The sequence below is a fragment of the Miniopterus schreibersii genome (genome assembly GCF_964146895.1).
Source record: "Miniopterus schreibersii genome assembly, chromosome: 1".
Taxonomy (NCBI): domain Eukaryota; kingdom Metazoa; phylum Chordata; class Mammalia; order Chiroptera; family Miniopteridae; genus Miniopterus; species Miniopterus schreibersii.
The window spans coordinates 663,243-673,670 of NC_138101.1; the positions used below are offsets into that span (position 1 = coordinate 663,243).

General features: G+C 56.7%; 1 protein-coding gene across 1 annotated transcript in view; it reads left to right on the plus strand.

Annotated features, from left to right (window-relative positions):
* Nucleotides 1–9,509, plus strand: part of TACC3 (transforming acidic coiled-coil containing protein 3) — an 11,697-nt gene extending 2,188 nt beyond the window's left edge. The window contains exons 4-16 of the mRNA XM_081157641.1: nt 1,462–2,334; nt 3,030–3,105; nt 3,577–3,730; nt 5,508–5,560; nt 5,891–5,994; nt 6,456–6,543; nt 6,774–6,860; nt 7,065–7,141; nt 7,319–7,362; nt 7,935–8,095; nt 8,805–8,911; nt 8,985–9,105; nt 9,298–9,509. Of these exons, the coding sequence (XP_081013767.1) occupies nt 1,462–2,334; nt 3,030–3,105; nt 3,577–3,730; nt 5,508–5,560; nt 5,891–5,994; nt 6,456–6,543; nt 6,774–6,860; nt 7,065–7,141; nt 7,319–7,362; nt 7,935–8,095; nt 8,805–8,911; nt 8,985–9,105; nt 9,298–9,363 (2,011 nt within the window). The 3' untranslated portion in view covers nt 9,364–9,509. The remainder of the gene's footprint in view (nt 1–1,461; nt 2,335–3,029; nt 3,106–3,576; nt 3,731–5,507; nt 5,561–5,890; nt 5,995–6,455; nt 6,544–6,773; nt 6,861–7,064; nt 7,142–7,318; nt 7,363–7,934; nt 8,096–8,804; nt 8,912–8,984; nt 9,106–9,297) is intronic.
* The last annotated feature ends 919 nt before the right edge of the window (nt 9,510–10,428 follow it).

The following is a 10,428-nucleotide window of genomic DNA, read 5'->3' on the forward strand; positions in this document are numbered from 1 at the left end:
TGGTTGGTTTCTCCTGGTCTCTGCTCTGGGATTGTGCAGTGCGTGACCCAGAGCACTTGGCATCTCAGTGCCCTTGCCAGCAAATTGGCCTTAGTTTTTGTCTCTCTGACTTCATAAAGTGTCCTGACCACACCTCTGGGTTTCATCTTTTTTGCATCCACTGGGATCTCCCTTTTACTTACATATTATGTTCTTAATATCAAGCCTTGGAGAAAGCTCACAGTTAGGTCTTACTCTCAGAGGCAGAGGAATTGTCTTTGTGTAACCTAGTCAGCATCCTAGCCTGGGGGTTGGGTTTTAAACACTTGACTTTAACCAGGAGCAGCTTCTGTGCAGCCTTACTAGGCCTTAGGTATTTGACTTGGGTGGTGGTCGACTGAGCAGCTGCCGCAGCTTTAATTTTAGCCTGTCTAGGAAAGAGGACCCTGCCGGCAGCTCTCTTAAATTAAGCTGCACTGACCCGATGGGCTTCCAGGGACCCTCTGCATCCAGAGTGGGGAGGGGCTTCACTGCACATTTTTATTCTGACTTTTGCTGACTTAAGCTGTTAAAACTTGCTTTTTCTTTTAAGCAGATTTCAGGTGTACAGTGAAAGATATTTGAGCAAAATATCATTATTGTATCCTTCACCCAACTTGAGTAAAACATTCTCCACACTGTGTTCCCGTTTCCCTGTGGAAGCTTCTCAAACCTGAATTTTTTCTTTTTGTTAATCCTCACTCGAGGATATTTTCCCCCATTGATTTTTAGAGAGAGAGGAAGGGAGGGAGAAAGAAAATCTAATGTGAGAGAGACACATCAATTGGTTGACTCCTGCAAGCACCCCAACCGGGACTGGGGATCCGACCTGCAGCCCTTCGGTGGGTTGGCCAATGCCCTAATCACTGAGCCACACAGGCCAGAGCTGTACTTTTCTTTTTGAAATTCAACTGAAAGAGATTAGAGTGACTGCAATATTGTTCTTTTATAACAACCCCAAGAAGGAAGGAAAACCCACTTGCTGAGACCCTGCCTCCTGGCTTTGGGGTGTCACCTGCTTCAAAGACCACAGAGCAGAGGCCTGGGGAAACCAGGAGAGAACCCGGGGAAGGCGGTCCTGGGAGCCAGGCCCTGCTGTAGCTGGAGACAGCTGTCCTATCCTTGCCTTCCTCTCCTCAGTGAAAAGCTGACTGACTGTCCTGGGCTATGTAGCTAGGGGCCTGAACCATGAGGCAAAATAGGCTAGCACAGAAAACCTGACCTTGGGTCTATCACATTTCTTCTGTCTCTCAGTGACCTGTGTGTCCCCAGCTGGCCTCCCAGCAGTGACTTATGGGAATACATACTTGTGAAAGTTTAGTGTGAAGAGAGGGTTCACTGAATGTCCTTTTTTTCTGTTTTAGCTAATGCTTTCAGTGTAGACAAAAATCCGCTTACAAAGCCAGTGGGTTCACTAGTGTTAACTAAGTCTATTTCTGAAAGCCAACAGTTCACCCAGGAAGTGGACACCAAAGCAACAGATGGAATCCTGCAGAAACCTGCAGTGGCTGACGCCCACGCCCCTCCAGAGCTCGTGAGACCAGCCTCTGACGACGGGCCCACCTCCACTCCCCAGGGATGCCTGGACCCCTCAAGCTGTCCGCAGACCCCGGCGAGTCTTAAAAACCAGCTGGCATCTCCACACGGGATGTCTGATGGCCCTGGGCAAGGTCTGCAGGAAAACCTTAGTTCTTATTCCCTGGAGAAAACCACGACATCCACCTCTGAAGTTCTAGATCCTCCCAGGATCACATCCCCAGACAGAACAGAGGACCCTCACAGAGCCTCAGGAGAAAGCTCAAACAGACCCCCTGCCTCCTCAGCTGGGGCCACTTCACCCCCTGGTACTTGCCCCACAGTAGCCCTCAGAGAAGACCCCCTCGCAGACCTGCCCGGGGCCCTGGCCAGCCCTGAGGATACATCTGGTCCTGAGAACACTGCCCCAGCAGGCCCTCTGAAGGCTGGAGGGGCAACAGCCCCAAGTCCTTGGAAAGAAGAGACCAGCTGCCAAACAGCCAACTCTTCGAGGAATGGTCCCATAAGGCTAGAATTTGACTTTTCTGATGTTGCTGCCAGCAAAAAGCCACCCCCACCAAGGAAACTGGGGAAGAGACCACAGGTGAGGCAGGAAAAGGCCCCCAAGGAGGCAGAGGAGGGTTCTGTTCCTCCTCCCCGGGGCTCCTACGACCTGGACTGGGACAAGCTTGATGACCCAAACTTCAACCCATTCGGAGGCAGTGGGGAGGCCTGTTCCCCAGAATGTCCTCAGAGCAGGCCGGCAGGGCCTGGGGCCGCAGGGGACTCTTCTCCGAGCAAGTAAGTGAGGGTGGTGATGTCGGGGTGACTGCTCTGTGATGCGTGTGGGAGAACCCGGCACCAGAAATGCCACTTACACCCCCTTGAGAAGGGTCCTCAGGGCAGGGGGCTGTTGTGAAATCGAGGAAAGAGAGCAGGGCCATGTCCTGTTAGGTTCCCTCCACCAAAAGTTACCTAGAGAAGGAAACTTCTGTAGTTCCAAGGGCACCGAGTGAGGGCTGTCAGCCCCTATGCATGTGGGTCCTCAGGCGAGAGTCTGGGTGTGTGAATCTCTCCCTGCTCCTTGCTTAGTGGCCACCCAGTGTTGGGTGATGAGAGGCTTAGCCAGTACCCGTACTCACACTTGTAGGCAGAGCCCCTGACCGTCCCCAGCTGCCCCCCCCCCCCAAGTCCTGGAACTGCCTGGCAAGGCTGCCCCCCACCCACTGGCTTCTTTACTTGGGTTTCTGGTAAAAAGGACAAGTGATTCTTGGGGTTGCTGACATTGAACTGAAAAGCCCTCAGATCCCCCACCTGCTTCCAAGGCCTCCTCCAAGGCTCAGATTCTCTTGCAGGCGAGGGTTGTGGGCTTTGCTGGCCACCCGTCTTAGCCCCAGTGCCTGGCTTTCTAGGTGAGGGCTCACAGGGAAGGTGGCAGCTCAGTTCCTAGGGAGGCGGGGGGAGCAGGCCCTGTTGAGCAGGCCCCATCTCTTCAGGCAGGTGCCTCCAGCCTCAGCAGATGGCACACCTGTGCTGCAGACCACAGCAGGAGCCTTGGGACCGGTGGGCCAGGTATGAAGTGTGTGTGTGTCTGAGCATGAGCACATCTTTGCACTCTTGCCACTGTTTGCATATCGAAATAAAAGAGAGCCCTGCCGGGCGTGGCTCAGCAGTTGAGTGTCGGTCAACCTAGGATCCAGGCGATCAGGATTCGATTCCCAGTAGGCACATGCCTGGGTGTGGGCTCGATCCCCAGCAGAGGGCGTGCAGGAGGCAGCCGATCAATGACGACTCTCATCATTGATGTTTCTCTCTCTCCCTCTCTCTTCCTCTCTCTGAAATCAATAGATATATTTTTAAAAAATAAAATAAAGGAGAGGGAGGCCAGTGGTGACCAGTTGGTACACATTGCTTCCCCCCATCCTCTACCCCCACACCCCTCACCTTGACAAGACTTGGGTGAGGCAGAGGCCCCACCCGGGACCCTCAACTTCAAGAGATACTCAAACTGTACCACCCAGGTGACCACCTTCTTCCTTCCAGGAGGGAACCGTGACTTCTTCAGAGCCAGGGGCTCCCCCCAGCAGTCTGGGCAATGAGCCCACAGCCTCACCTGCTGACCCAGCACACCCTGCTGTGCAGGGGCCAGAGTCTACCTCGGACCTGAGTGAGGAGCTTTTCAGAGACCCAGCTGAGGGTACGTTGCCCCTGAGTCATCACTCCTCTGTCCCTGCTGTTGGTTTGCCTGAAACATGTCTCATGAGTGTGTGTGTTGAGTGGTGTTTGCAGATGAGCCTTCTACAGGCAGCTGGGTCTCCTGACTATAAGTGGGGCTCATGCAGAAACTGGTTTATCAAGATGGGCATTTCCAGGAGGTCCCTTTGATGTGAAGGACTCTGGAAATGGAAACTGTAGACTCACCTAGAACAGTATGCAAAGGTACGAGTGAGGCTGTGGCAGCTACAGGTGCACGGACCCCTGGGCTCAGTGGTCATGAGAGAAACACTGTTGGAACCTCGACCCCACAAGGAGGAGCCCAGGAGCTCAAACCTCCCTCGTGGTGCTGATGCGGTTAAGTTGGCGCTTCCGTACAGGGAGGGGCTGGTCGCTGACCCAAGGTGGGCTCAGTGAGGACACGTGACTGACTCGATTTAAAAGACGTGAGGCTGCTCGACAGCATCTCTGTTCGAGGTGCTTGGAAAACTGCAGGCGGAGAGGAGATGGGAAACGGGGTGGGGCTCACCTGGCAGGACAAGCACATGTCCTCACACAGGTGCGCCAGGAGCCATGGAGAGACTCCGCTAGGGCAGGCCCGCAACCCCCAGGGGACCCTGAGTCACGTGTCATGGTTTTGAGTCTGGCTGCTCTCACTGAGCACGTCAGGTCGGCCGTGTTGGAGCGTGAGTGACCTGCATGTAGACAGACAGAGCAGCTTGTTCACGCCCCAGTGGTTGGGCTTCCGTGCGGCTGCACTTCCAGCTGCGTGAACATGCGTGCACCCGCGGTGGGCAGACATGCATTTTCTCTGCTTTTGGGTGTAAGTACCTGCTCCCAGGTAACTGTCTTAACTTCTTGAGGGACTGGGGACTTCCCCTCCGTCTCATCCCCAGGGGCAAGGTGGTCCCGCCTCTCCTTGTCCTCGCCAAACTCGCTGTCTGACTCTTGGTCCTCACTGCCCCAATGGGTGTGCAGCATGACCTGTGTGCTCTGATTTGTGTCCCCCGGTGACAGTGACGGTGAGCACCTTTCACGTCCTTGCTGTGGAGAAACATCTGCTCAGATCCTTTGTCCGTGTTTATTTTTCTTTCTGTTACCAGGTTTATGTCTCCTAAAGAAAAGGTCCTGGTCAGATACATGATTTACAAAGTTTTTCTCAGCCTGTGGCTGTCTTTGCGCCTTGTTTACTGTGTTCCTGGAGCACAGACTCTAACTTTGAAGCCTGTTTCTGTTTTTCCATTTGTTGCTTGTGATTTCAGTGTCTAATCTAAGAGATCATTGCCCAAAACAAAGCCATGAAGATTTATCCTTGTTTTCTTTTAGGAATTTTATAATCTTGGCTCTTATGTTTAGGTCTTTCACCCACTTTGAATTAATTTTTATGTATGGCTTGAGGTCCCCTTAAACGGTTTTTAAGCAAGGTTCATGTTATCAGAAACTAAAGGATTTTTCTGGGGTAGTTTTAAATAGTGGTTCTCGACCAGGATGGTTTGGCCCTCAGGGGACACTTTTGGTTTTCACCCCTCGGGGTTGCTTCTCAACACTGAGTAGTGCACAGCACAGCCCCAAAAAACAATCTGGTCCCAGGTCCAGGATGGGCAGTGGGCAGGGCACAGTGTTGGCACAGTCTGAGTGCTGGGGGCTCTGGGATGCCCCCCATGCGGTGAAGCTGCTGGGCTGGCCTCTGCTTCACGGAGGAAGCACAGTCCGCCACGTGTGGGGTGCTGGTGGCAGTGGTGCTGACGTGCTCCCCTCAGTTCTAGGCACAGTGGCCGATGTGGACTACCTGGAGCAGTTTGGGACATCCCAGGTGAGTACCCGCACCCGCCACAGCCTTTCCTGAGGGTGGGTCTCAAGGAGGGACTTTCCCTGGATCAGCTGTCACACCTGGGCAGCTGGGATGGTTCTTCAGGCCAAATGTCAGGCTGCACTGGGCCTCTCTGGGGCCCCTTCCTGCAGCCGCTTTTCTTAGCCACATCCCATGGTCCCAACAGAGTCCTATCCAGGGCCACCAGAGCATACTGCTCTGTGCTGGGGTCAGTCCCACCTGGGAGGCAGCTCAGTGAGTAGTGATCTCTCCGGGCCCTTTGGTCGCCTCATCAGGGCGACCAGGACCCTGCTGATGTGCCACCCCCTTCAGTTTAAGGAGTCAGCCCTGAGGAAGCAGTCATTGTACCTCAAGTTTGACCCGCTCCTGAAGGACAGTCCTGAGAGACTGGCCCCTGTGGCCCCCAAGACCAGCAGGTACATGTCCTCTGCAGTGGCTCAGTGCACGGTTGGCAGGTATGCCGGTGATCAGAGACCTCCAGACTAAGGGGGCAGTCATGACCCAGCTTCTGAGCGGCAGGCTCTGAGCTGACACCCTTCAGGTGCAGGAGGCGATGCCACCTCCCTTTGAGTTTGAAAAGGACGTGTGGGAAATCTGAACTGGAATAGCCACAGTGAGGGACAGCTGGGGGGCAGGACAGCGGGACCTGTGGTAGGTCCACCTGCTCACTGCCTGCTCCTCCACACAAGCTCTGTGGGCACAGTGACGCCTTCCTGCCCGCATCCGTCAGGCTGCTCTCGTTCTAAGACAGCAGGGTTGCTAGATGTGACAGCCATGTGGCCCACAATTCCTAAAATGTTGACTGGCCCTGTGGGGGGAGCCTGGGCAGACCCAGCTCTGAAGGAAAACGGCGCATGTATTTCTGTCCTGGTTCCAGTGCGCAGGACATTGACGTACCTTCCTTGGGAGGCCCGCCTGAGGCCACGCTGGTGGACTTGGACTTCCTGGGAACACCGGACCTTCCTGTGAGTGCCTCAGCCTATAGAGACACCTGTCTGTTAAGGGCCTGGGTTTTACGTTCAGGGTTCTGAAGGTTCAGAGGTCAGTGGGCTGGAGGTCCGCGGTTGCCACTCCTTGTCTCTGGTCACTGCCTTGCTGTCCTGCAGCCTCCTCCTGCCTCTGAGGACCTGTCCTCCCTGGGGCAGAGTGAATGCGAGAGGAGCTTGGGGCCCAGCTGGTCTCTGTCGCCCCACAGGTGCCGGACCCACCTCCGTGTGTCCTCGGGCCCGGGGGCCTCATTGTGGACGTGCTGCAGTACAGCCAGAAGGACCTGGACGCAGCGGTGAGGGGGGGGGGGGTCATGTCACGCTGCCCCCGCCTGTTGGCTGCAGCCCTGAGTGCTGGCCGCCCTGGTGCTGCTGCAGGTGGTGCCACAGGTATCACTCAGCCCCGGCTGTTGCCCAGCTCTGAGGGACCCGGGCTCTCAGCGGGCGCCTGCTGGCCTGGCGATGTCCAGCCCGTGAGGCATGGGGTATGGTTTGTGTAGGTGGAGGCAGCGCAGAAGGAGGTCCTGCAGCTGAGGAGCAGGTGTGAGGAGCTGCACCAGAAGAACCTGGAGATGGGGTGAGGCCTGCGGGGAGAACCTGGAGATGGGGTGAGGCCTGCGGGGAGAACCTGGAGATGGGGTGAGGCCTGCGGGGAGAACCTGGAGATGGGGTGAGGCCTGCGGGGAGAACCTGGAGATGGGGTGGCGGAGGTGGAACAGCACGGCTCTCAGCCACACATCTGCTCCTCCCACAGGAAGGTCATGGACGGGTACGAGAGCTTCATGTACCAGGCGATGGGTAAGCGGGAGCCTGTGGGCTCCTCTTTCTAATAGCAGCTCCCGCCTTGGCCACCACAGCCCTCAGCCGTAGAGCAGCCAAGACCAGTGCAGATGCAGCTGGGGTCAGGGAGCCCGGGTCAGGCTGTGGGGCTGACTCTTGTCGGCCCCCAAATTGGCCAGAACCTGAGCTCTGTGTGTCCAGCTTTGGCCTCTGGGTGTGTCCAGGCTGAGGCTGGAGGGTGGGAGCACTTGCCTCCACCCAGGAAGGGACTCAGGCTCCACAGGCCCCCATATGTGGGCACAGGGTCATCGCAGGCTCTGCTGTTGGTCCCTGGGTTCGTGTCCAGTCCCTTGGGCTCCGGTGGACCTAATGTTGAGGAAATGGCTGTGTTCTGGGCACTTGTTCCCCCAGATGTTGCTCTGGGAGGACAGGGTGGGAAGGGGCTTTGTCACCTTCCTCTAGTGGGACCTTGGCATGTTGCGGCTGACGCTGCCCACCTCTTCTCCATCTCACTGCCTCCTGCTCTGGGTCACTTGTGGCACCAGTGTGGAGGCTGCCCCCCTAACCTTACGTGTTTTTCTCTTTTCAAGAGGAGGCTCAGAAACAGCAGGACCTTGCCAAAGCCGAGATCCAGAAGGTTCTGAAAGAAAAGGAGCAGCTGACTGCGGATCTGAACTCCATGGAAAAGTCATTCTCTGACCTCTTCAAGCGGTTTGAGAAGCAGAGGGAGGCGATCGAAGGCTATCGTACGGTAGGTGGGGCTGTGCCGCCTCCTGCAGTGGGACCCAGCTGGGCTCTCTGGTGTCCCTACCTTGTAATGGCCTAGTCCCAAGCCCATCGGGCAGGAGGCAGCTCTCCCCACCGCATCCTTGTCCCTTAAACTTGGCAGCCGGCTGAGCCTTGCCCTGCGCCAGGGCTGTGAGGCCAATCTCATCGGTGGGCCTAGGGTGGGGTGGGAGTGCTGTCAGCCTGGGGAGGCCTGGGCATGTGAGCAGAAGAACTGTAGGGCACAGCCTGGAGGCAGGACCCTGATGGTACAGTGGATGCCCTGATGACAGTAGGCACCCACGGAGCCAGCTGCTGCCTTCTGGAGGAGGGCCTGGCCCAGTTCAACCTCAGGGGCCCCCTGGGTGGGGGCAGCAGGAGTCCTGGCCACAGAGAGGGCTGCCAGGCGAGGGATAGGTCTGTTTCCAGGCAGGCTGAGGGGCCAAGAGGTAATGGTGGCCAGAGGAGTAGGGGGTCAGGCCTGGTGTCCAGGGATGGGGAGACCTGGGCTGTGTGTGGAGGGACCTTTTTCAAAAAACAGACAGCAAGTGCAGCTTCCCTGCGGCCTTCCTTGTCCAAGCTGCTGCTTCATGAACATCCCAAAGAGCCTGGACAGGGACCTGTCCACACCCGACCCTGGGAACCGTCTCCCAGAGGTGCAAACTGGCAGCAATAACGCACCTCTCTCCTTAAAGAATGAAGAGTCCCTGAAGAAGTGTGTTGAGGGCTACATTGTCAGAATCCAGAAGGAAGGCCAGAGGTACCAGGCGCTGAAGGCCCATGCGGAGGAGAAACTCCAGCTGTGAGTATGGGGAAGCCATGGGCAGCCGGGGGAGGGAGGAAGGTGAGGCTGAGCCCGCCCTTTGAATGTCCAGGGCCAACGAGGAGATTGCCCAAGTCCGGAGCAAGGCCCAGGCGGAGGCAATGGCCTTCCAGGCGAGCCTGAGGAAGGAGCAGATGCGTGTCCACTCGCTGGAGAAGACCGTGGAGCAAAAGGTGGGTGCGGGCCTGAGGGACAGCCCTTCTGGATGGGACCTGCCCTGTCCCAAGGCCCTGTGGCCTGCTGGATCCCAGGCCAGGCCACTGTGCTCCTCCCAGACTCCTCTCAGGCCAGGCCAGGTGCCAGCTGAGCCCCTGCTACCACGACTGAGCACTGGGAGACCGAGGGGTTTGACCTTTCTCCTTCAGACTAAAGAAAATGACGAGCTGACCAGGATCTGTGATGACCTCATTTCCAAGATGGAGAAGATCTGACGTGGGGTCCCCGCCTGTGCCCACCTGCCCTCCTGTCTGTCTGTCTGCCTGTTAGGTTGCATGTTTTTCCTTCTCTCCTAATTTCAGCTTATTTTTAAACTAGGTTGCTTTAGAAACAAGACTAAATAAAGTTTCCTTTGAGTTCAGTGCTGAAGTCGCTCTGTTGATGAAAACAAAGGTTTCTAGCCGTGACTGAATCTTCCACAGCCGCCGTCACCCACCATGCCCTTGGTCCTTGCCCCGCCCACACCTCAGCTGCCAGGTGGGCAGGCATCCTGCTTCTGTTCAGTCTGCCTCCTGACCGCAGGTCAGAGTCCAACGGACCAAAGTTTTAATGTAAAAACGCAAACACGCAAGGGGATGGTGGGCCTGTGTTGCCGGGCAAGGCTGCAGCCCGAGGTCAGAGCACTCCCTGAGGTGTGGCTGAGGGATGTGGAGGCCAAGGCTTATTCACACCTGGCCGGCAGTGTCCTGGCTGCTGCGGTGGCCTCGTCCAGTCCCTTGAAGCTTAAGAGGAAGGAGGCCTGTCTGCCCAGCGGACTTCAGGTTCCCCAGCTGGGTCCACAGCCGCCTGAGCCAGTGCTGCCAGATGAGGCTCGTAGGAGACGGGTTCTATCCAGCAGCTGGGATGAGGTCTCCGGCTCTGCTCTGAGAACCCCGACCAGAGCAGATGTTTGCAGCTGTGACAGGAGTTCTGAAAGCTCATAGAAAATGTCTGAGTGGACGTCTGGGTCCAGTGGGCATCAGGCTGCATACCAGGGCCTGCTCAGAGGAGCTTGTCAGACATGCTTGCGCGACCCTTGGACCCTTGGTCCCTCTTCCAGGACCATGTTGTACAGGGCATGGGGCCCAGAGGGGGTGCACTTGTAGGGTGGTGGTGAAGCCCTGGAACAGGCACAGGCAGGAGGAAGGCAGCCCTAGGAGCCCTTCTGAGCAGGGCAGAGGCTCAGCCTGCAGGGACATCACAGGGCCCAGCCCCTGGATGCAGATGGGCATAGAGCTGGCTGGTCCCTGGTCGCAAGATGAGACGTGGCTCTGTGCCCTGGAGCCGTGTCTGCACCCCTA